General features: G+C 35.7%; 2 protein-coding genes across 2 annotated transcripts; both read right to left on the bottom strand.

Moving 5' to 3' along the window:
- Nucleotides 1-243: 243 nt before the first annotated feature.
- On the bottom strand, nucleotides 244-1,128 carry LOC120115988 (transcription factor MYB4-like). The gene is made up of 2 exons (XM_039136578.1): nucleotides 988-1,128; nucleotides 244-881 (listed from the first exon to the last, which is right to left on the bottom strand). The coding sequence occupies exons 1-2, from the start codon at nucleotides 1,118-1,120 to the stop codon at nucleotides 244-246; spliced, it is 771 nt and encodes a 256-aa protein (XP_038992509.1). The 5' UTR covers nucleotides 1,121-1,128.
- Nucleotides 1,129-13,146: 12,018 nt separating this feature from the next.
- On the bottom strand, nucleotides 13,147-13,915 carry LOC120115940 (mavicyanin-like). The gene is made up of 2 exons (XM_039136552.1): nucleotides 13,701-13,915; nucleotides 13,147-13,611 (listed from the first exon to the last, which is right to left on the bottom strand). Exons 1-2 carry the CDS (start codon nucleotides 13,879-13,881, stop codon nucleotides 13,223-13,225), a joined length of 570 nt encoding a protein of 189 aa, XP_038992483.1. The 5' UTR covers nucleotides 13,882-13,915; the 3' UTR covers nucleotides 13,147-13,222.
- Nucleotides 13,916-26,447: the final 12,532 nt, after the last annotated feature.

Here is a 26,447-nt window from a genome sequence, read left to right as displayed (position 1 = left end):
TCGTAATTTGGGTGTGATGAGTTTTTCCTGCACTATAAAATTTATCGTAAATCTCAAATTAAAATCCGAATTGACCTAATAAGCTAATTTTTGTACCCAAAATACTATATATTCAATGCCCAAGATCATATCTGAATTAGATTCTAAGCCTAGAAAACCACCCATCATGGAGAAACTATCACAAAGGAAACTAACTCAGCTTATTACCCAAAAAGAAGAAAAAACCTGGTTCCACCCATCTAATTAGAAGTAAAAAGCATCAAGCTGGTCGTAAAAGTCCATTTGTCCATAAAGAAATGGAAACTCAGCAAATTCATACCCAGCAGAACCCAAAGAACTACTGGTATTCATGTTGGAATTTTCCCAGAAAAATGGTTCAGTCCAGAAACTTCCACTATCTGCCTCGAATGCTTCGAACAAAGCCTTGTTATCATCACCTGTAACCGAGTCTTTGCTGGACTCAGCCGTGTTATCTTTGGTGTCCGATGAGAATCGGTCGCTTGAAGCCGGTTGTGCCGGCGAATATGATAACGAGCTTTCCAGAATTAATGGAGGACTTGAAGGATTAATCACAAGCTTTGTTTCTTCTTTCTCTTTGCTTCTCCCACGCTTTTCGTGCACTTCAACTGGTTCCTGGTTTTCTTCTTTTTCACGTTTAGATTCATTGAAGTGTTTCTTGAGATTCGTGTTCCAATGGTTCTTAATCTCGTTGTCTGTTCGACCAGGCAACTGTGCAGCAATGATAGACCACTTGTTTCCCAGCGATTCATGTAATCTGATGATTGTCTCTTCTTCTTCCTTGCTGTAATTCCCTCTTTTGACGTTTGGCCTTAAATAGTTCAGCCATCGGAGCCTGCAACTCTTCCCGCACCTCTGCAGACCTGAAGAACGCATGATTTTATGTTAAGAGCTGGATGCGATCACTTAAGAACTTATTACGAAATTTTGAGGTGAGGCGGAATTAGATTATCCATACGAGGACATTACCGGCAAACTTGGGGAGTTGTCGCCAATTCCAGCAGCCGTATCTGGTGACATAGGCTTTCAGTTTCCGATCTTCCTCTGGCGTCCATGTTCCTTTCCTCAGTCCACTCTTATCACATGAAGGTGTTCTCGCCATGGTTCCTTGCCTTTGGTGTTCCTTTTGCTTTTTCTATTTTACAAGCTCCAAACTTGTAAAGTTGCAGCAATTTATACTCTCCCATGCTTTGGACCAAAACGTGCTGCACGTTTCGATTTCGAAAATTTTAATAACATTTATGACATTATTACAAAACAGCGCCCATGCTAAATTTGTATATTTGATATAATTGAAGTCTAATAGTATTTTGGTTTATGTAAAAATAAATATTTAAATTAAAAAATATAAAAATTTATTAAATATTTAATTAAGTAGTACCGAACTAAAGAAAAATAACCTAATGTTCTCAAAATTTTTGGTCTAATAACAATTTAGGTCATTGTAAGTCTTAATATTACACAAAGTAAGTGCTATCTTGTGAATTTTGAGATTTTTTTTTATAAATCTAGGGTGAATACAATGTAATATATGTACAATCCATCTCGTTTTTATGCAGACTCTAGTTTAGGTGTCATCTTTCACTAAATTAGACAGTTGGCTATGAGGCTGAGGGTGTTTTTGCATCAGGGTTTTTTTTTAACATGGTGTTTCTGCCTTTGTTTTTAACGCTTGTCTGTGAGATGCTAGAGGAGGTTTTATTATGTTATAGTTCAGGTGATGTATTGATGGGTGTTGGCTTTCTTGCGTTGGGGATTGTTCTGTGTGATCATGTAGCTTTCGGGTGGATGCGTGGGTGGGGCATTTTCTGCTATGGTTTTGCAATTTCTGTTGTTGGTCAGTTTAGCTGTAAGCGATGGTGTTCTGAGGCTCATTTTTGGCCAATCTGGTTGAGTGGAAGTTGCAGTGGTGTCCGGCTGTTGCTGTAGGGGTTGTCTTTGTGTATTGTACATTTGTTATTTTCTCCCATGGTCGGTTGTAAGATTATGTTATTGTTGACGATTCGTGTTTTCGATCTTGTTCACTCCAAAGCGCACTCTTTTTTCTCTAAGTAAGCTTAGGAAGATTTTTTGACGAGACCTTTAGTAGGGACGTACTTTGTATATTTCGACCCTTAATACAAAGTACACCATTTTCAAATATATATATATATATATATATGTACAAAAACTCTCAACTATTTAACAATGAACGCTCATACCCCTACATGAACAGTGCTCGAACTTGAGACCTCAATGATAACAACAATCCCTTAATCACTAAGGTGGTTTTTGTTTTTACTGTGTAAGGTCTACAAAGCTCTTATTTCTGCGCCGCGCAGACCACGCGTAGACATTGGGCTTCGTAGACCGTTTTTTTAAGAAGACAAAAGCTCTTCTAACGTCTGCGCATGGTCTGCGCAGCACGGACGTGATCTTATGTCTGCAAACGTATTCTAACATTTTCAAAGAGGTTATATATTTAATTTTATATTATATTTGATTTTAATTTTAATATTAATTTTTTAAATAAATTAAATATTACTTTTTTAATATTATATTATAGATATTAATTTTAATATTAATTTTTTAAATAAATTAAATATTACTTTTTTAATATTATATTATAGATATTTAATTTTATATCATATAAATTATTGTATATATTATTAAAATTTTATATTTATTTTAATTATTTTGATTTAAGTTTAAATATAATATTTTTTGGATTTGTTATTTTTAAATTATATTTAAACTTTTTGTACAAAATGTAAGTATTTAAACCACATTGCTTAATAAAAAAATGATATCATTGTTTGATAATTAAAATTTTAAATTTTAAAATATAAAAAATTATAAATTATGTTTTTAAAATTTTGAAATATAATCAAAATTAAATAAAAAATAATCATAAAATAATTTGATAAATTAAAAAATATTTTATAAAAATATCATATAATTATAAAAATAAATTATGAATATATATTTTTAAAAAATTAAAAGTATTACATAATTGCATATTTAAAAAAATCATATAATTTAATGATCATTTATAAATTTTATTCTATAAAACTTATAAAACTAATAATACATGTGATTATGTGAGACTTATAATCGAATTAATAAGGTGGTGTTTGTTTTTCTAAAAACATTATTATTGTAGTTATATAAATTATTTAAATTTCAATATCGTAAAACTAAAATTATTTAAATCTCAGTATTGCAAAACTCTTTTAAGTTTAAAAAATCAGTTTATTTATATTTCAGTTTATTTTAGCAGTCTGCAGATGTTAAAAAACAAACAATCTTCTTCTTGCAGACTGCAGACTTTTAGTCAACCTCTTCTGCTGCAGATGTCTGCAGATGTGGTCCGCAGACTGCAGACCTTTTACTTCTGAAAAAACAAACGTCACCTAAGGTTGCTTAGTCCATGCTAAATTTTGAGTTTAAATACTTAATAAATCTTTATATATTTTCTAAGCCGGTTAATATTTAATTTTAGTTCCGTTGCTTTCAGTGTTTGATCATAGTCAAATTTTTGCATTATGTCAAGTTGATAAAGGTCGATGTCAAATTGGTATATAATTTGATAGTATTTGGTGCTTCTTCTTTTTTTCTGTTTAGAATCTGAAAGAATTTAACTGAAAATTTTTTGTCATGCAAAAAGGTAGATACTAGAGGTGTTCATTTAGTTAAAACGGTGGCCGGTCGAATTGAAATACCCTTAATCGAATTAATCGAACTTTTTTCTTTAATCGTTAAACGAACCGAACTATTTTTTAAAGTATTAACCGAACCGAATAAATTTCGGTTAATTCGATTAATTTTCGAATTAACCAAAAAAAATTTAGAATTTAATATTTTTAATTAAAAAACAATTTACAATTAATTTAAATAATATCTAATTATAAATAATATCTAATTAATTTGATTCAAACATTTTGTATTTAGTTTTGAGATTATTTTAATTAATTAATATTAATTTGAGTTTTAAAAGGGTTTTAAATGGATTGGGTTGGCTAAGTCTCTTAATATAATTATTTAAAAGTTAATTCGGTTAATTAAGTTAATTATCCGATTTCGAACCAAATTAACTGTTAACTGAATTTTAAAAAAATCCTTAACCGTTCCACGATCGAACTAATTCGATAACCGATCAAATTAATCAAATTAATTCGGTTTGATCAACTAATTTGGTTAAGATTGTACATATACATTGGGTGTTAGATGAATACTAACGTTTGAAACTTTCATATTATAGATAGAGATTAATTTGAGACAATATGATATATCTTACAAGTTTTAGGTGTTGCATTGATTTCAAAAATGTTTGTTTATTTTTTGGGATAAGGATTAACCGAAACCCACAGGGATCCGTAAGGGATGAATATATGGACAAAAAATCCCCGAAACATATCATGGAGATTCCCCAAAATCGTACCCACAAGTGTTGGGGATTGAATGTGTAATGCAAAACCATCCCCGCCCCGTTGCCACCCCTAAATATACACAAGATTTTTACAAATATATATGTTTTCATCATCGTAAATTTTATGGAAATTTGAATTTGTATTATGTTTGAAAAAAAATTGTAATAGGTTAACCATATTTTATCCTATAACCGAACCGTTAATGACGGTTTACCCTTAGCAGTTAACCGTTTCTTAATGGTTAGATCATGGTTAATAAAATTTAATAACTGTTATAACGGTTAACCGATCATTTAAACTGAACGGTACGTTTAATCGACCGTGAACACCCCTAAAGTATATAACTTAACATAAAATTTTAATAATTTTAATAATTAAAAAATTGATTCAATTAGATTGTAGCTTATTTTATATTAGATATAACTAGATTTGACTGAAAATCATGGAGAAATCTATTATCATTCATCAAAGTCTAGAACATAAGGCTATGTGATCTACTATTTATTTAAAAAAACATATTTTAAATTCATAAAATAAATATTTCATTTAAAAATTTATATTATCTTGGCCATTGTCCCAACCTAATCAAAACATGAAGGAAAATCAAGTCAAAGGACCCATAAAACACACGGGGATAATGTTAAAATTTCGGTATTTAAATATTATAAATATCTATTAAATACATTGAATGAGAGCACCAGGCAAATATAAAAAACACGTGGGTCCATGACTGTTACGTTGTCCAATTGTAAAATACTGACTTACAAGCTCCTATCCGTACACTTTATTGCGTACCGTAATGTATATTTTATTGGGAGCATAAGACTCTTAATCTTGTGGTCGTGAGATCGAGTCTTGCGGTTGGTAATTCATAATTGCCGGAGGTCTTCTACAGAAGTTGCTCTCAACCTAGCGTTGGGGGCAGCCTATTACCCTACCTATTTCTTACCCCATTACATATATGGTAATGTGGTTAGCTAATTTTTTTAATATATATTTTATTGCAAATATACAAAATAATGTGATTTTGGGTGGAGAATTTAGACCATTTTTCTTAAATGATTTGGGGTGAAGTTTAACATAATTGGTGATTATTGGCATGGGACATAGATGTTCAACGTCAAATAAGAGCACCTTTATTATTGTTGTAGAAACATTAACAAAAATTTTGTTATTTTAATTAATTCGGATCAATCCGTATCGTATATTTTATTTTTATGGGTGAATTTTTCAAGGAAAAATTTTTATACTTACAATTCCTCATTAAACCTTTTCTCTAACTTATATCAGTTGATTTTCACTAATGGGTAAATTGTAATTTTGTGCCCGTCATTTGAATCACTAATGGGTAAATCACATGCCATTAACATTTAACGGAGGATCTATCTTAGTAAAGTGTGGCTTGATGATCCCTCGTAACAACATTCTGAAACCTTGATTGTTACCACCAATGACCGTTAGATCAATTTTGAGATTGAACACGATCCTTTATGCTTTGAGGGCAAGGACTCAGAGAGTAATAAGACTGAAGGTAATCGCCCTCTTTGAAAAAAATTCAATTATTATATATTTTATATATTTTTTCTATAATTTCTATGTATAATTTATTTTATTCTTCTAAAATTTTATAAATTAATTTTTAAAATTAAAAAAAAAATATTTTCTAATAGTCGCGACCGTCTTTCCGGTTGGGCCTGGAATTGGGCCTCGACTTGGATAATTGGGTTAGAATCGCCAACGATCATTTTAAAACAAATTTAGGTGGGTCGGACACCATCTTACTTGATCTGTGTTTTACCAGAAATGTGTCGGGTTCGGGAGTCGGTTACGGTCAATGAATGATCAGTACCCTTGAACCACCCTTTTGGTACCAATTAATTTTTGTTGTTGTCTTAGTTGTGAAAATTAAAAATTTAAATTAAAATTTAAAACATTCGATTCAAATTACGTACCTTTGATTGACTGAAATTTTTCTAAAAAGCGTCAAAGAAAAGAATGTTAGATTGCAAAAATAAAAATAAATTAATGAAAAAAATTAAAAATTAAATATACAGTCAAGTTTAAAGAGGAAAATAATAATAATGAAGAAACAAAAAAATAAATTTTACGAGAAATAAATAAATAAAAAAAGTAAAAAAATATTAAATTTCAATAGGAAAAAAAGAAAAAAAATAAAGTAAAACGTTTGAAACAGACAATTTTATATTCACAAAAGGAAAAAACAAAAGTCAAAGTTTGAAAAAAAAGAAAAAGTTGAAAGATTTGAAATTTTTGGGAAAAAACGTTGAAAATTTTGGAAAAAGAGTTGAAATTTTTGAAAAAGGTTGAAAAAGCTAAAACAATAAAAAAAACGTTTAGAAAATAAAAATAAAATAAATATTGATGTTAAATTGAATAAATAAGAGAAAAAATACATACATATATATAATAATAAAAAAACAAAGACAAAAAGAAGAAAAAAATAAAAACAAAAAAAGATAATATCAAAAATATATATAAAACACTAGGTAAAAACAAATAAGAAAAAAGATAAAATAAAAAAAAAATATATATATATATACGTATAAATAAAATATTAGATAAAATTAATAGGGAATAAAAAAATAAACAATAAATAATAAAATTAATAATAAAATTAATAAAAATGACTAAAATGAAAGAAAATAAAATTATCAGTCACAACTCTAAATATTAGAATAAATAAAATAATGGACACATGAGACTAAAATAAAATATATAGTAAATAAATAACATGAAAGATGAAAGTTTAAAATTTCATAGTAGGCTCAAAATACAAAGGTTACAAAGAAGGGATCTCTAATATGCGATTAACCCAGGCGTGAAATTACAGATCAACCCATTATCAAAATTGCGCCGTTTCACGCACCATATAAATGGCCAAAATTAGGCCAAAAATGAGACATTCTCTCATTTGCTCCCCATTCCAGTCGAGAGGAGAGAGAGAGAGAAAATGAATTCTCTCAACTTCCCTCGTCGGAGCGAAGGAACTACGGCGGAGTTACGGTGGTGCTCAACGGCGGAAGGTGGCGCCGATGATCGGAGGAAGCCAAAATAACCCCAAAAGCCTCATCTCTTCACCCTTTACCCAAAGCTAAAGTCTGTTTAACCTAAAAAAACTCCCTAGAACCGTAGATCTAAGTTTGATACCTTCGAAACCCAACTTTCCGATGGCGAATCGTGGCTCCGACGAAGGTAAGACCCTTTGTTCTCTTTTTTTTTATGATTTTCTCCTTGTTGTTGGTGTTTAGTTCGACTGATATTGGATTTTTTGTTTTTTTTTTGTGTTTTTCGAATGTATTTCATGTGTATAATGGTGTGTTGCTCGTAATTTTTGCTTTGCATTTCGTATGATCATATCTTCAAAAAAATGTGTTGATTATAAGCCCTATTTATAATACAAAAAGAACCTTATTTCTAGCATTTGATTCCGAGTAAAACTCGATTTGTTGGTTTCTTGGAGTCCTCTTAACACACGTCTTATTGTGTTTGTTGAAACAAGCGAGATGGTCGGTGTGCATATGGCGTGGAGCGTGTTTGGCGGGGTTGTTGCGAAGAGGGAGGCGCGACGCAGTTGAGATGATGGAAACAAAGTGTGGGTTAGGGTTTCAAACCCTAACCCATTCAGATTCGGGCTGCTCCAATGGGTTCGGGTCGCGTGTTTTGGAAGCCTGGGTTGCTGGGCTACTCTGCTGGACAACTGTTGGTCTTGTAAATGGTGATGGTTCGCCCTTTGTAATAAACGTTGGGCCTGCAAAATAGAAAGAATGAATGAGATGTAAATGATATAATATATATATATAAATAATATATACATTATATAATTATAAGATGAAAATTAGTGTCTACAACTGCCCCTCTTTGTTTTTTTCGTGTAACGAAAAATAGGACAAAGATAAAAGGACACAAATTTTCGTTCGGTAGAATTGACTCTGATATTTCAATTAAGAATAACTCCCTGTCAAATTGAGTTGCGGATGGCTCCTCTGTCGCGAAGTCGAGTCCATCTTGAAATGATAGCCGTAGTTTGGAATTTGAATAAGAAAGTGGTTTTCTTGTTGCCAACTTGTAGTCCACTTCGGTCTTCTTCTCGATTTAAAGACATTGGTTTAAAAATTCGACTGAAAAATAGCTTCTTGACTTCATCATGTAGTTGATAAGCCCTCGAGCTGAATGGAATCGAACTCGAAGGGTCTTTGTTGACAGATAGTTTTTCTCGACTTAAGTTATGCTGTCGGAAAACAGTTTCTTGTCACTGAGGCACGGCTAGCCCATGTCTTTTTCTCGACTTGAAAACCCCGATTACAACCAGACAGTAGTATGATTGAGGTGTCATCGAGTTAAATAGAATTGAACTCGACAATCTTATTGACATATAACCCTTCTTGCCTTGAGTTATGTTGTAAATGATGTGCCTTGGAGCTGAGCGTAGTCGAACTCGAAGGTCTTTTGTTGGCAGATAACCCTTTTCTACTTAAGATATGCTGCAAATAATGTGCCTTGGAGATGAGCGAGTCGAACTCGAAGGTCTTTTGGTGACAGATAACCTTTCTAGCCTTGAGTTATGCTGTAAATGATGTGCCCTCGAAGCTGAGTGTAATCGAACTCGAGGGTCTTTGGCAGATAACCCTTCTCGACTTAAGCTATGCTGCAAATGATGTGCCTTGGAGCTGAGCGTAATCGAACTCGAAGGTCTTTGGTTGGCAGATAACCTTTCTTGACTTAAGTTATGTTGCAAATGATATGCCTTGGAGCTGAGCGTAGTCGAACTTGAAGGTCTTTTGGTGACAGATAACCCTTCTAGCCTTAAGTTATGTTGTAAATGATGTACCCTCGAAGTTGAGTGTAATCGAACTTGAGGGTCTTTGGCAGATAGCCCTTCTCGACTTAAGTTATGCTGCAAATGATGTGCCTTGGAGCTGAGTGTAGTCGAACTCGAAGGTATTTGGTTGCCAGATAACCTTTCTCGACTTAATTTATGCTGCAAATGATATGTCTTGGAGCTGAGCGTAGTCAAACTCGAAGGTCTTTTGGTGACAGATAACCCTTCTAGCCTTGAGTTATGCTGTAAATGATGTGCCCTCGAAGGTGAGTGTAATCGAACTCGAGGGTCTTTGGCAGATAGCCCTTATCGACTTAAGTTATACTGCAAATAATGTGTCTTGGAGCTGAGCGTAGTCGAACTCGAAGGTCTTTGTTGGCAGATAACCCTTCTCGACTTAAGTTATGCTGCAAATGATATGCCTTGGAGCTGAGCGTAGTCGAACTCGAAGGTCTTTTGGTGACAAATAACCCTTCTAGCCTTGAGTTATGCTGTAAATGATGTTCCCTCGAAGCTGAGTGTAATCGAACTCGAGGGTCTTTGGTAGATAACCCTTTTCGACTTAAGCTATGCTGCAAATGATGTGCCTTGGAGCTGAGTGTAGTCGAACTCGAAGGTCTTTGTTGGCAGATAACCCTTCTAGCCTTGAGTTATGCTGCAAATGATGTGCCTTGGAGCTGAGCGTAATCGAACTCGAAGGTCTTTTGGTGACAGATAACCCTTCTAGCCTTGAGTTATGCCGCAAATAGCTTCTTTAAAAAATAGCTTCCCTTCAATGGTCTAAGCCGGTCATGATTCTTCAGGTGGTTCCTTTGAGCGAGTCTGAACCAAATGAGACGATCTTTGAATTACTCCCTTTTACGGAAAAGGCCACTGATAAATTCTGACAGCCGGATATTTTCCGTTGTGGAATTGAAATCTGGTTTGAAGACATTAACTAGAAACATGTTGCTCATTGTTGAGTTGAGCTGAACTGGATTTGTTCTGAGTTGGTTCTTGAACCTATCTAAAATTGATTCTGAGATCTGTAGATATGTCAAGTCGGTTGAGGTGTAGCTCCTCACTTCTGAGTTAAGCAACCACCATCGTTCTTTAAAGGCACTTTCGAATCGAGTATCCTTCATCCTGAAATCAAAACTTAACTCTAAAAGCTGCAAAAAATCATGTATGCTAAGATGATCAATGTGATGCACCTAAGTATATATAAGATGCATGCAACATGGATGAATTATGTGTTATTTCTTGGATGGAGTCTCGTGCTTTGTCTGCTAATCTGGTCTTTGGAATCGATCGTGCCCCGTTCTCTTTTCGAGCTTTGACTTTACAGACCTTTCAAATCTGAGATTGTTCTGTATGAAAATGTTTTTCTCATTTTTCTTGTTTTAGGAGGAAAAAGGATAAAATTGTTGAAAAATATTGTTTTTTTTTCATTCAGCATAACTACTTATAAATGATGAACTACTGCTCGAATAAAAACAATATAGAAGAATTAAACATTGAAATATACAATTCTCGAAACACTGGACTTTATAGCATTCACTTATACTAAAAATCCATTTATGACATAGTTGATGACATAGTTCTTGCAGGATAGAACTTAGATTTGTTTAACGGTGTTCAAAAGTTTCTTGAGCAACATTTTAAACTAAAAATCCCAGGCACTGAAATATTTCCTTGGTTTTGAGATTGCTCGCAATGCTACTGGAATTTCTTTGTCCCAAAGACATTATGCTTTGCAGTCATCGGAGGACACTGGTATGCTTGGTAAGAAGCCTGTTGAACTACCTATTGTTCTTTCTCACAAATTAAGCATTCATGAAGGAGAGTTGTTGGCTGGTCCTCAGTTGTATCGAAGATTAGTTGGGAGACTGCTATATCTAACCCATACGCGACCTGATATTACATATGTCATTCATCTTTTAAGCCAGTTTGTTTCTTCTCCTCGTCAGCCACATTTTGCATTGTCTATCATTTGTTATCCTACATCAAAAAAGCTCCTAGTCTAAGACTTTTCTTTTCAGCCAAAAATACATTACAAGGCAGTGCCTTTGTGGATGCTGATTATAGCTCATGTCTTGACACTCGCCGTTCCACCATTGATTACTGTACATACATTGGTGATTGCCTCATTTCATGGAAGTCTAAAATGCAGCATGCAGTCAGTTGTTCATCATGCGAAACAGAATGTCGAGCAATCGCTTCAGCAACTTGTGAGCCATTATGGATTGCAGCCCTTCTATCATTCTTCTAGATTCTTGTCTCAAATGCTTCTCATTTATGCGATAATCAATCGACCGTACATCTTGCTTCGAATCAGGTTATTCATGAACGCAACAAACACATTGAAATTGATTGTCACTTTATTCGAGACAAGGTTGTTGCTAGTTTTATCAAATTATTTCACGTTCGATCTGCTATTCAGTTAGCAGACGTATTTACTAAAGCTTTATCTTCATCACTTTTTTCACATTTTATGGCCAAGCTGGGTGTCCTCAATATTCATCAGTCCTCATCTTGAGGGAGAGTGTTGTAACTACTATTTCAGTTAGTTTGAGATTACTTTCTTGTATACCGGTAGGTTGTATTCCTAAGTAATGTAATTTTTGTATTTGGTTATAAACCTTAGCAAGGTCAACGATGGTTGGCACAAGTGGTTGGGATTTAAGAATTTGAGTTTGTAAGGACAAGTTTGAATCTCACCACCGTCACTCTAGGTGGATAATTTGTAAAGCCTTATATAAATCTCAATTGGGTCTTAGATATGCATTGGTCATGGACCAAGAAAACTTGGTACTAAACTTTGTGTTTGTAAGGACCTAAACTTTTTTTGTAGTAAAAAATAAATAAACCTGAGTAAGTTTGGTTAATAAAGAGGTTTTCTTTATACTTCTTATCTTTGATAAAACAATATAAGGAAAATATTACCATTTTAACGGTTTATGCATAATTAGGGATGGACATGGGTCGGGTTTCAGCCAACTCGACCCGACCCGAAAATATATACATTCCACCCGACTTGATTTTTTGAGATAAAATTTGAACCGACCCGAAATAATAAAAAATATTATTTTTATTCAATAAAAACAATAATTTAATTGAAAATGATAATATATAGAGGGGTATTATTATAATTATTCCTAAATATATAAGATAAAAATATTTTTTAGATCGGGTCAGGTATTTTTCATCATAAACCCGAATCCAACCCGAGTATCACCTTTTATTATCGATGTGTACTTTATTATCGATGTGTACTTTATAAGATAATATACAGAGTTAAAGTGTACTTTATTATCGATGTGGTGATATACACCATCGTATATTATTTTATAAGATAAAATATAGTCCCCTGATTACAAGATAATGTTTCATTGAGTCTCTTGACTATTAAAAGTTACAAAATAATTCTTCAACTATAGTAAGTTGTTTTGTTGAGTGATTGAGTCCATTGACTATTAAAAATTACAAAATGGTCACTCGACTATAGCAAGTCTAATCATACTATTATTTTATATGGCATTGTATTTAAAGTTAAATATGCTTATAATTTATTATACTATCTTCGTTAGGTATATATCTAATAATTTTTTATTTCTAATAAAATATTTGTTATTTAAATTAGAGATGATCATAAATTAAGTTCGGTTTTCGGCTAACTCGAGAAGTATACATCTTTTACCTGAATAATAATAGTGTATTTTAGATGTAGATTAAATTTTATATAAAAATTAATCGTTAATATTTAGTTTTTTTTTCCAGAATAATAATAGTGTATTTTAGATGTAGATTAAATTTTAAATTACAGAAATTATTTTATCTAACGTAAATAAAAAATAATACATACTCAGTAAGAAAATAATACAAAAACGAAGTAGAAGAGGGGGGAAATGAATCACAAAGATGCAATTATTTGAAGATTCTCGCAAAGAAAAGAATCTCATAAGGCTTATAGGCCCTAGATGGCCAAAAGCATCATCAGCATGAGGCCAAATGGCCCAAATCCCACTGCGAGGCATGCCTTCAAACCGACACCGTTAGACGATGCCGGAGGCGGTGGGGGTGGAGAGCTTCCGGGTGATTCAGCCGATGGAACTTCGGGGGACGACGGAGTGCCAGGAGTCGATCCTGGGGGTGTCCCTGATGACGCCAAGGTATCGATTTCAACCTTCATTCCTTGGTTGCAATGTCCTGGTATTCCACATATGAAGTAACGCTTCCCCGGTGACGACAAAGCTATGACCGTGTTGCCACCAGTGTGAGTACCGATCGAGTTAATCGTCGAGCACGAGTCGTAGTTTGTCTGCGTCACCTCAACCACATCGTGGTTCGAGGTGTACCGGAAGACTGCAAGTTATAAAAACACGTACGTTCCATTCAAAACACTACGATTGCCACTTGAAAGTTTCAAATTCTCATATAATATATAAACTTACCCAGATTATCCCCTACGGCAAAACTCTGGGATCCAGCCCAAGTAGCGAGATCGGTGCTTGTGTCCCAACCACCGTTCGGAGCTCCGACCGTGTGGTCCACCGCCATGGCTAACTGGAAAACAATTTCAGTGGCTGCAAAAAACCCTAATAATGCTCCCTGCACTGCCATTTTCCTGGCCATGGAAGACGATGATCAAAGTACCAAATAAACTAAATTTGGGAAAGACTGATTGGGTTTGAATTGTGTTAAGAGTTGGTTTATATAGAGAGCATGATGATGAAGAACATGGAAAATGGATTTTTCAAATGGAAGAGATGAGGATTAGTTTATTAATTTATCTGCCGGAATCTATTTAATTAGTGTAAAAATTAAATACTTCCTCCTCTTATCTTCTTGCCCTCGACCGGATCCTTTGTTTTCTTAGTGGAGAGAATCTATATATAATGAATTTTAAAATTAAAGATATATTGTATTAGATACATTTGACCTTTTCTTTATCAAAATTTATCATTGAACTACAAGTTATTACGCTTGTAATATTAAATTTTAGTTTTACATGCAATTATATTTTTGTATCATTAATCCATTAACAATTGGTAACATTTTATCGATATGTACTGATACGGAAGTAAAAAAAAACCTATCTCATCATCATTTTCATCAGAATTAAAGATTTATCTTTCATTTTTCAGTCATCACAAAAAATCGTCACTCTGTAACATCTTTTACAACCACCTTAGATACTGATGAACTCTTCTTATCGTCTTCTACCACATTATCGATTTAGATTTTTTTTTTCCAAAACCTCTTTAAAACTCACTAAATTAAATAATAAGTATAGTGGGATGAGACACTAGGTCCCTTAAGTAAGGTCAGAGGTTCGAATCCTGACGTTTGCGAATGTAGCAAACTAGGTTGGGAGGGTCGCCCTCGCTTCTGCAGTACTCGATCTGAATTAGTCGGTCAATAGATCGGATATCAGTGATTAATTAAAAAAAATAATAGGTATAGTGATATTTTTGGGGTTTGAGGGGTTTCTCAAATTTGATAAGTTTAGGGTGTCTGTTCGAAATTTCAAACAGTGAGAATCATTACTTCAAGAATAAGAACATCGCAAAACTAACCACATCGAAAGCCATCGAATGAGATCAGAGTATTAATACGTCAAATCCTTAGATGATTTTTTTGTCAATTTTGAGTGTATTTCGTGAGAAAACAATCAAATGAGAAGAAAGATGCGTGAAATATGAACGTTTTGTTATTGTTCATGCTACGAATAGTGATTTACGATGGGCGACGAGTGACCTCCAACATCGGTTGAAAAGTTCGGTACTTAAAATTGAAACGTTTTAAAGTTCAAAAAAAAATCTATACATAAATTAAAGGGTTTTATATAATCCCAAGAATGACATCGATTTTAGCATCAATATATCTACACCAAAATAATTTTGTTTTGGTCACACCATCACATTGACGGAACATGTCAACGTGTCATTTACTACTTTACGATCCAGTGATATAATTTCATACAAAATTCGATAAAAAAAAGTTTGATGATACCTAATGTAATTTACCCTAAAATTAACCTGAAATAAAAATATTGTGGCTTATTGGCTATTTTGCAAGGGTTGACTTATTGTTTAGAGTAATATAATAATATTCTGCGTGTAGTAATTTTTTATTGGTTGTGCATCTCAAATGAGCCCAAATAGATCATAAATTTTGGGTAAACCATGTGTTTAATACTTAAATTATTATTTTTATTATGTTTCGGTATATAATTTATTTCATATATACCTAACGTTTAATTTAGGTTTCATTTTAGCATATTGTCATTGAAAACTTAATGGTAATTTTAACGTGTAAGGTAATACCATGTCATCATTAAACAAAATATAAAAAACACTATATCAGTAGTTTTGTTATTTTTTTAACGACAGAGTACCAAATTGAAACTTAAACTAAACATTAGGTGTAGTTATGAAAAAAGTAATATTTGAGTACCAAAATAGAACAAAAATAATAGTTTAAATATTAAACATGTAATTTACCCTAAAATTTTTATACTCAACCAAATAAAATTCAGATCACAAATACAAATTATTTGTGAAGACGAGGAGAGGAAATGGTCGTCTAAGTAATTAGATTAAAATATGTGTACGTGTGATGAAAATAATTTAAGTTATTTAATATGTATGAAAGAAGTAATAAGAATAATTAGTTTATTATTTGTAGTCTTTTATTGTGCCAAGTCAAATATATTTAATTAAAATGGTTGGTTGAAATGATTTTTTTATACTATAACGTAGTTGAAATGGTATTTAACTAATTAAAATTGAGACTTTAATGTAGAAATGTTCTTAAAGTGAACAATTTTTTGGCTTATTTGTAAAACACTCAAATTAGCTGACCCTATTCCCATATATAATGGGGTAAGGGGGAAGTAGGGTAGTAGGTTGCCCCCAACATCAGGTTGAGAACAACTTCCGTGACAGACCTCCGTTATGAATTACCCTCAATAGGACTCGATCTCACGACCACAAGGTTAAGAGCCTTGTGCTCTACCAACTGAGCTAGACAGACAATTTTTATTTGTAAAATACTCAATTTTTTTAAAAATAAATTATTTTTTTAAAATTATAAAATGATCCTCCAACATTAACAAATAATAAATTAATGCTTTGCCAATAATTATTTTTAACGGGAGATGAAATTAAAGTTAATAAAATTAATATAATAACATTTTTAGCCCTCAAGTTTTACACTTATTTTAATTTGACTCTAATTCTAAAAACTTGCTTATATAGTTTTAGTATTTTAATTAACTCGGACTCCCACCGCCATTTGTTGCCGCCTACCGCCATCTTCCGATAGCCCTTCAACTTTTAAACTGAATTTTATAAGCATGTCACTTTTTAAAATTAGCTGACCCTTATTCACATATGTAATGGGATAAGGGGGAGGTAAGATAGTAGGCTGCCCCCAACGCCAGGTTGAGAGCAGTTTCCGTGGGAGACCTCCAAATTATGAAATGCCCTCTGTGGGACTCGATCCCACGACCTCAAGGTTAAGAACATTGTGCTCTACCAAATGAGCTGGATGATCATTTCAAAAGAGAATATTTATACGTACCCTGTCATCTTTCATAAAGAATATTGAAATTAAAAAAATTCAAGTAGGTACATTTTTATTAAATTTATGAATATATTTAAAAGTTAATTTAGTTTCTATATATATATATATATACAGAAGAAAGTAGGAATTGTAATGGCAAATGTCTCATTTGAATACTCTTTTATGTTTTGATTGACATTAGCACATAGTACATTGGGATAATGTCATAATGAAGAAACAAAAACGAACATGAACGGTTCTTTCTCTTCCCTGCTAATTCCACAAGTAATATTTAAAAATTATTTTATTTAAATGTATATAAATAATTTTTTTTTATTAATCTGAGATGTCCATAAGGTAGTATTTGATCAAAAAAAATTAATCGATTGATAATGAACATGCACATACTCTACTGACATAAATGTTCGAACTCGAAAGCTCAATTAGTTCAAAACTACAACTTATTTTTTTATTAATATTTAATAAATGAAAATATATATTTTATTGATTTTACTTATAAAATTAAAAATATTTCATCGTCAATATACTAAATAATAATCGTGTATATTGCCGTTTGAAAATTTCTTGTATATATATTGACCGTTGAGGTACATGCAGTATTATTTTATTAGAATAACATGCACGACACTTTCAAAGCAAAAATACATTATATATTAGCGCATTGACCAATAAAATTACATAGGATAAACTACCTATTTGGTCACTCAGCTTTTTCTGTGTTTCTATTTTGGTTATTCGACTATTTTTTAATCGTACTTAACGCTATGCTTTATTTTCGTTTAGGTCACCGTATTTAGGCTTGACCGTCGACTTAACAGAAATTATGATGTGATACGATGTTATATCAATCACATATTTTTCGTCAAACAAAAGACGATTCCGACGACGCCAAAGACACCAAAGGATTGAGCCAAACAGAAGGTCCCAATCGATAGGGATTGTGGGAAAATAATCCTGCTGTGTAATGTTCTTTTCAATCCATCTTTGCAGAGGTAATGTATTAAACTCCACAAGCCGACTTGGTTTGACCACGCTTTGCCAAATAGCCCTTGCAGCAATGTGATCTCTAACAATATGCTAACTGGACTCAATTGTCGCACCACAGATTGAACACCTCGTCTCCATCGTCATGTGCCTTCTCCATCTTTCTTCATTTGAAAGTAATATGTCCTTATAAAGTATCCAAAGCAATAGCTTAATCCTTGGAAATCCCCGATAAGAGGATATCGGATTCCACGGCAAACTCGTGACATTATTTATAGTGTCGCAAAACCGCCTGTTATAAGCACTCTTGACAGTAAATCTTCTGTTCCTATCCCGTTTCCAAAGTGGCACGTCGGCTGCACCACCATTAACAGGAGATTTTACAGCAGCTATGTATGGGATAACCTCACGAGGAAGCAAAATCTCTAATAAACTCCATCTCCACTCCCCATTAGCCACCATCTCTTGAACAGTTGTATGATTGTTAAAACAAAACGTTGGATCGTTGCACCAATCCTTTAGAGGCCCGAGATCATCGATCCATACGTCATTCCAGAACCCCACACTCGAACCATGTTGACGAAAACGGATAAAGAAAACGAAAGAACACGAGAATTTTACGAGGTTCGGCAATGTGCTTACGTCCTCGGTGCCTATGCGGCGCTAGAAGTTTTTATTCAATGATATTTTAGGTCTAGGTTACATCTCTATTTATAATAGAAAACCCTGGTACATAATTACAAAATCAACCCTGTACCGTACCGCGGGGGCTGCGCCCCCACACCCCCAACCCACATAATTCGTAACCCCACAACGAGACTTTTTATGAGCCATACATAACAAATCTCCACCTTGGCGAATATCCTGCCCCTTGGAAACTTCAATGTGGGTTGGGTTACCTTGCTTCTTTAACAACTCGAAACATTCAACAAGTCCAAGCAATGCTTGAACTTGTCTGTCGTAACTGGCTTGGTGAACATATCAGCGGCATTCTCATCAGTATGTACCTTCTGAAACAAAACCTCTCCAGATGCAACCAACTCTCTGATCTTGTGGAACCTTACATCAATATGTTTAGTTCTAGCACGATACACCTGATTCTTAGCCAAGTGAATAACACTTTGATTATCACAAAGCAACTGAACTCCACCTTGTTGAACACCCAACTCCTTCACTAAACCAGTAAGCCATAAAGCTTCTTTTGCAGCTTCAGCCGCTGCCATGTATTCAGCTTCAGTTGTAGATAGTGCCACGACAGATTGAACAGTAGACTTCCAGCAAATAGGCCCTCCACCAAGAGTAAACACATACCCTGTCGTAGATCTTCTATTATCCAAGTCACCTGCATAATCTGAATCCACATATCCTACAACCAAAGGATTATCCCGCTGACTCCCAAAAACAATTCCATGTCCCACAGTACCCTTTAAGTACCGAAAGATCCACTTGACTGCATCCCAATGTTGCTTACCAGGTTTAGACATGTACTTACAAACTTGACTAACAACATGAGCTAAATCAGGACGAGTACATACCATCGCATACATCAAGCAGCCAACAGCATTAGAATACGGAACCTTTGCCATATTTTCAGCTTCCTTATCTGTCTTAGGGCACTGTTCTGATGAGAGCTTAAAGTGATTCGCCAATGGAGTGCTAACTGGTTTCGCGCTGCTCATCGCAAACCTTTCTAGCATTTTCTCAACATAACCCCGTTGAGATAGCCGCAGTTTCCTTGAGTCTCTGTCCCTGCAAATTTCCATTCCAAGAATTTTCTTTGCAGCACCTAAATCTTTCATATCAAATTCCTGACTCAATAAAGTTTTCAAACCGATAACATCATCCATGTTCTTCGCAGCAATCAACATATCATCAACATACAGTAATAGAAAAATAAAAGAACCATCATCAAGGCTCTTAACATAGACACAACAATCATACTCACATCGGTTGTAGCCAATCTTGATCATATAGGAGTCAAACCGTTTATACCACTGTCTCGGAGACTGTTTCAACCCGTACAAAGATTTCTTCAATCTGCAAACTAAATGCTCGTTTCCAGGTTGAGTGAAACCTTCAGGTTGCCGCATGTAGATCTGCTCCTCTAAATCACCATGCAAAAAAGCAGTTTTAACATCCATCTGCTCTAAATGCAAATCCCAACTAGCCACCAATGCAAGTACTGCTCGGATTGAAGTGTGTCTGACCACAGGAGAAAAGATTTCATCATAATCAACTCCTTTCTGCTGTGAAAAACCCTTCGCTACCAAACGAGCCTTGAACTTCTCCCCCTCTTTTTCTGTTACTACTGGTTTCTTCTTATACACCCATTTGCAACCAATCGGCTTCTTACCCTCAAGAAGGGGAACTAACTCCCATGTGCGATTGTGATTCAAAGACTCCATCTCCTCAACCATGGCTGCCATCCACTTGTCGTTTTCCTGACTAGTAACGGCATCATGAAAAGTAACTGGATCATCACTGCTAACAGTAAGTGCAAAAGATACCAAGTCTTCAAAACCCAATCTGTTCGGAGGCTTTATATTCGTCCGTCTCACCCTGTCTTTGGCGAGACTATAATCCTGCAAATCATCCGTAGTGGAACCACCAGAAGTCGGTTGAGAAGTTTCTGGTTTCTCAACTGGAAACTGCTCGAAATCTACCACTGTCGTGTCTTGCTTCTGCTGCAACATAGACTGTTCATCAAAAACGACATCTCTACTAATCACAACTTTCTTCGCAACTGGATCCCAGAACTTGAATCCTTTGACACCTTTCTTGTAACCCAGAAAAATGCACTCCTTCGATTTTGCATCAAGTTTGGATCTCTCATCAGCAGGTACATGCACATAAGCAGGACAACCAAAAATCCGTAAGTTATCAAAACTAACATCATGACCAGTCCATACCTCTTCTGCAACTTTCCCAGCCAGCGATGCCCTTGGCGATCTGTTGATAAGGTAACACGCCATGTTAACAGCCTCAGCCCAGAAGTGTTTGGGAAGCCCCGCATTCAACCGCAAACATCTGGCTCTTTCATTCAACGACCTGTTCATTCGTTCCGCAACACCATTCTGTTGTGGTGTCTTGCGCACTGTAAAATGCCTCTGAATCCCATGCTCCTTACAGAATTGTAGGAACCGTGAATCTGTGTACTCCGTACCATTATCAGACCGCAAACACTTGATTTTTCGTCCTGTTTGGTTTTCTACCTCAGCTTTCCACAGCTTGAACTTCTCAAAAACTTCAGATTTCTGTTTCAAAAAATACACCCAAACTTTCCGTGAAAAATCATCAATAAAAGTAACATAGTACCTAGATCCACCCAAAGACGATGTCGTGGAAGGCCCCCATACATCAGAATGCACATAATCAAGAATCCCTTGAGTTGTGTGCTTCGCAGTCTTGAAACGGACTTTAGTCTGTTTACCAAGAACACAATACTTGCAAAAATCGAGCTTACAGCTTTTGACACCATGCAACAAGTTTCTCTTGTGTAATTCTGCCATACCACATTCACTAAGATGAGCAAGGCGCATATGCCACAATTTTGTCGTATCATCACAGGACTCAACAGAGTGAACTCCACCTGCAACGGTAATCCCTAACAATCTGTAGATATTCCCTGCAGTCATCTTGCCTTTCATCACAGTCAATGCTCCTTTAACAATCCGAATGGTTTCCCTATCCTCGTCAGCCTTAGGGATAAAACCATTCTTGTGCAAAGTGCCCAAGGAAATCAAATTCTTCTTCAAGTCTGGGATATGTCGAACACCACTCAACGTCCGAACGGAGCCATCGTGCATCTTAATTCTGACATCACCAATACCAACAATATTGCAACATCGATCATCACCCAAATAAACCGAACCAGAATTAACCGGCCTGTATGTCGAAAACCATTCCCTATTTGGCGTGATGTGATAAGAACATCCAGAATCAAGAATCCAAGCATCCGTCAATTGTGTCGTTGAAATAGAAAGCATATCACCCTCACTGCAATCAGAAGTATCATCCTCGACCACGTTCACAGACTTGGATGAGCCATCACGCTTCTCATCGGTCTGCTTTTTCAACTTCGGACAGTCTCGCTTCATATGTCCCGCCTCCTTGCACTTGTAACAGTGAATCGTCTTCTTATCCCTGGATTTGGATCTGGAATTCCGCTTCCCGGACCCTGCCTTCTCTGGCTTCCGTCCACGATCTCGATTACCCTTGACATATAAGCTATCGGCTTGAGAGCTTTCCCCTGCATTCTGCTTCCGCTGGTTGTGAGCCAACAAGGCTGCAGTAATCTCCTCAACGTTGATAGTCTCTTTCCCATATGTAAGAGTAGTCACCATGTGTTCGTAAGAGGAAGGCAACGAACACAACAGAATCATCGCTCTGTCTTCATCCTCAATTTTCACATCAAGCCGAGCCAGATCAGAAACGATTTGATTGAAGACATTCACGTGTTGCGCCAAATCGTGATCGTCCTGCATCTTCAGCCCATACAGCCGCTGCTTCAGATACAGTTTTGTCGTTAAGGATTTGGACATAAACTGACTTTCCAACTTCCTCCAAATTTCGTCTGGAGACGATAGATGCATGACGTGATACATGACCTCGTCCGCCAAGCATAATCGTATGGTTCCTGCCGCTCGCTGCTGCAATTCTTCCCAATCTTCCTCATCCATCGACGCCGGCTTTGTAGGTCGCAAAGCCTTCAAGATCCCTTGCTGCGCCAATAGATCCTTCACCCTCGTTTGCCATAATCCGAAGTTACCCTGACCATCGAATTTCGCGACTTCGAATTTTGCTCCTGACATCTGATACCAATTGTTGACGAAAACGGATAAAGAAAACGAAAGAACACGAGAATTTTACGAGGTTCGGCAATGTGCTTACGTCCTCGGTGCCTATGCGGCGCTAGAAGTTTTTATTCAATGATATTTTAGGTCTAGGTTACATCTCTATTTATAATAGAAAACCCTGGTACATAATTACAAAATCAACCCTGTACCGTACCGCGGGGGCTGCGCCCCCACACCCCCAACCCACATAATTCGTAACCCCACAACGAGACTTTTTATGAGCCATACATAACAAACCATTTCCCAAGCTCCAAATCAAACCCCCCACGAACTTCATTCTATTAAGTTCAAACTTGTCCGAAGTCTTGCACAACTCGGGCGGTTAATGGACATCGGGGCTATCTTAGTTAGCCTGTCCTTGGACCTCAGGATGCGTGCCCAGAGCTGCGTTATGTCCGAAATGAGGAGAAATGCAACTTTCATGATAAAAGCTTCATTTTGTATATGCATTCGCTTGATTCCCAAGGCCCTAGAAGCAGTCGGTTTCAGGGTTTTAAATAGCGTTCGCGGTCACATTTTCTGTCGCGTCGCGTTTATCACGGTTGCAGATGTAATGGATGCTATTACGGTCATTGCGAATATCGCAATCGTGAATTTTTTTTCGAATGATCTGATTTTTTTAAATAAAAAACCTGTTTTTTATAATAAAAAATTAAAATAACGCAAAGTATCAAACTTATTTTTAGAAATAACACCAGCCCCGCCACTTTTAGAAGATGAACTACGAGGTTGAGACTTCTTTTTCAAACTCTGTGCAGGAGTAGCCGCTTTACTTGATTCAGCATCTACAAGGCCACACTCTTTCCCATTAGTCGATTCACATACTAAAGCACAGACCTTCCCTACATGAAGGACCAGAAGGATTGGCACCAACCTACAAATATGCATTCACACCAGCCCCTAAAACCTAGCTAGAGGATGAGTCACCAGTCGGAACAACCGGCACCTCAAGGACAGAAGCAGAAGCCCTCGCAGGCATCGAAACAATCACATGAGCCTCCCCTTTTTTAGGAATTTTTTTATCATAATGCAAAAATGTACAACACGAGAAACATCGAGTAGGAAACCATTGCACGTACACCCCAACAACAACAGTGATACCATTACCAAGAACAACATTTATAGAACGAGGAATTTTAAAATCAGGAGCAACTTCTATGCATACCTTAGTATAAAAAAAGATGATTCCTAGTTGTTGTAACATTATCCATGTACAGAGGCTTCCCCAAGGCGCTGGCAATATAACTGAGCCCCCTCGAAGTGTACAGCTCCAATGGAGCTCGAAAGAGATGAACCCAGACAGGAAAACGATCCAAATTAATTTCCAGTTTCTGCAAATTCGGCTCCCTTTTCCGGAGAATCATCGGCTTGTTCTGGACATGCCATGGTCCATTTTCCAGGACCCAATCACGCACCACAGCATTAGCAAATTGAAAGACAAAGAGACTATCCCCCGCTAAACTTACCTCCACCTCCCTCATCTTCTCCCACAGAGAATTAACAAGCCTCTTCAGCGAGCCAAGATTGGGAGAGTGATCAAGAAATTGAGCAACTAATGAGGAATTCCAGCATGCAATTTCCTCATTTAGAACCTCCGTCGGCGACTTAACCGTGCATTTCCCTCACAAATCTCCGAAGGAAAGAACTCTAGGGCATTCTCTTGACAGGACTTGAAATAGTTTCCCCCAAGCCATTCAATAGAGGAATAAGAGGACAAGGGCTCAAGAGTCAAGAATTCACCACCAAATCAAGCAAATTGAAAGAGGCAGAAGGAAGAAAACGACGAATAATAAACCTGCTATCTTGCGTTGAGAGCATTTCCTAAACATGCGCCTCTCCTCTTAAAATATAAGCTACAAAATTACCCAATTTGGTCATAATACATGCACACAATTTTTCCCTTCCAACAAAGCCTTATTATATCTCTCTCTCTCTCTCCATTCCTCTGCCATTCTTGTTATCCATCATCCAAAGATGTGCAAAAGCTTACAGCAACGGAACACGTCGGATTCTTGTCCAAAAGAGAGTGTCTTGCCGAATGCGAATAGGGTTTCGAGGCCGGTGAACTGCGAGTCTTGCGAGACGAGGGCCAGCTTATATTGTCAAGCCGGCGACGTGTATCTATGTCGGAAATGCGACGGATGGGTTCACGAAGCTAATTTCTTGGCTCTCAGGAACGTAAGGTGTTTCCTTTACAATACTTGTGGGAACCGAACGCAGAGATATCCCGTCGGAGCTTGTCATGAGGTGCTATAACCGACAATGGTGAGTTGGTCCAAGAGAAGACACTGTGACTCGGACATGGAAACAAAGGACTCACCAAAAACACTTTTTTTTTTTTTTTTGATAAATCAGAATTTATTACCCAAAATAACAATGATAACTACAACAAATCAGCCAACAAAGAGACAAAGCAACCTAAATGCAAAAGAACCAAAGCTTGGTTAGACTATACCCCAAGCATTACAAAGCAATTGGTTAGTTCTATCAAGTCTATTAATAGTTTTGTCCCTAAGTCTAATACTAACAGTTTCAATAATGTCATTAAGCAAAATATCGATCGATCTTTACCGACCTTGAAAAATACGTTGATTCTTTTCCTGCCAGATGAAATAGATAAAAGCGTTCCAAGAAATCTTCAATAAGGTGGAGATAAGAGACTTCCCTCTCCAAGTTGTGCTAGCCCAAGATACCATAATTTCCCAAGTAAGAGGAGTAATAGTCATATCGTTCAGTTGTAAAATTGCTTTCCAAAGTCCGATAGCAAAAGGACAGTGAGAGAAGAGGTGATCTCGCGATTCTTGATCTTGACAGCAGTTAACACATGTAGAATCAGAACATAAACCCAATTTCTGCAACCTGTCTCTGGTTGGTAACCGATTCAATAAGGCCATCCATGAAATCAAACTGTGTTTTGGGATATGCAAAGGATAACAGATAAGTTTGTGCCAACAAACCTTCATGCGTTTTATCCGAATCTTATCCCAGACTTCCTTGATCGGCTGATGAGCAGCCGAGACTATAGGGAAAGCAATAGATCTCAACTTGAGAATTCGACAAAAACACATTTTCTTTTTCACTGATCGGCTTTGTTTTTTGGTTAAACACATAGGGGATCTTGTGTCCAACCATTTGTGTCCAAAAACTGTGTTGTCAATTTATTTCAAGTAATTGGATTGAATCACGCAAAAAGAACCATTGAAACAAGTGAGGTCCAAATCATCCCCAAAGAGAAGCAACAATATGAGACAAAGCACTCCCCGCCAACGGCTATGGGAAAAATCCATTTTAAACCATATAATTATTGTATCATGGTAAAAGTAATTTCTTTAGAAATAATTTATCTGAATTGGTATAATTTCGAGATGGGCGTTACCTCCAAAGTTAACATAGTTTTTCAAACCTCGTACACCAAAAACGTGAAAATAAAACCCGTTTGTGTTGCACTCTTTAATAAGAAGTTTTCCACAAAGAAATAATGAAACTATCTGTTTCTATGTCTTCTAATTAGGAAGAGTAACTGTCCTTCTATAAAAATAATAGAAGAATAAATTTGTCAAATGACAACTACCTATTCGAACTATTTTTTAAATATGAGTAATATTAGAGATGAACATAGGTCAAGTCGGGTCGGATTAGATTTTCGGTCAACTCGATCCAACCTAAAAATATATACCCTATACCCGACCCAAGTTTAGGAGTGACTACACCGATCCAACCCAAAATAAATATATTTATAAAAAAATATTATTTTTATTTGATAAAAATAAG

This window comes from Hibiscus syriacus, unplaced genomic scaffold (assembly GCF_006381635.1).
Source record: "Hibiscus syriacus cultivar Baekdansim isolate YM2019G1 unplaced genomic scaffold, ASM638163v2 tig00110279_pilon, whole genome shotgun sequence".
Classification (NCBI taxonomy): Eukaryota; Viridiplantae; Streptophyta; class Magnoliopsida; order Malvales; family Malvaceae; genus Hibiscus; species Hibiscus syriacus.
Note: the sequence above shows the minus strand (reverse complement) of the source record. Positions and strands in the feature narration are given on the sequence as shown.

Coding starts and splice junctions, on each gene's coding strand:
- LOC120115940 (XM_039136552.1), bottom strand. CDS start 13,881: ATGGCCAGGAAAATGGCAGTGCAGGGAGCATTATTAGGGTTTTTTGCA. Junction 13,612..13,700: donor TGCCGTAGGGGATAATCTGG/GTAAGTTTATAT, acceptor TATAACTTGCAG/TCTTCCGGTACACCTCGAAC.
- LOC120115988 (XM_039136578.1), bottom strand. CDS start 1,120: ATGGCGAGAACACCTTCATGTGATAAGAGTGGACTGAGGAAAGGAACA. Junction 882..987: donor ACAACTCCCCAAGTTTGCCG/GTAATGTCCTCG, acceptor TGCGTTCTTCAG/GTCTGCAGAGGTGCGGGAAG.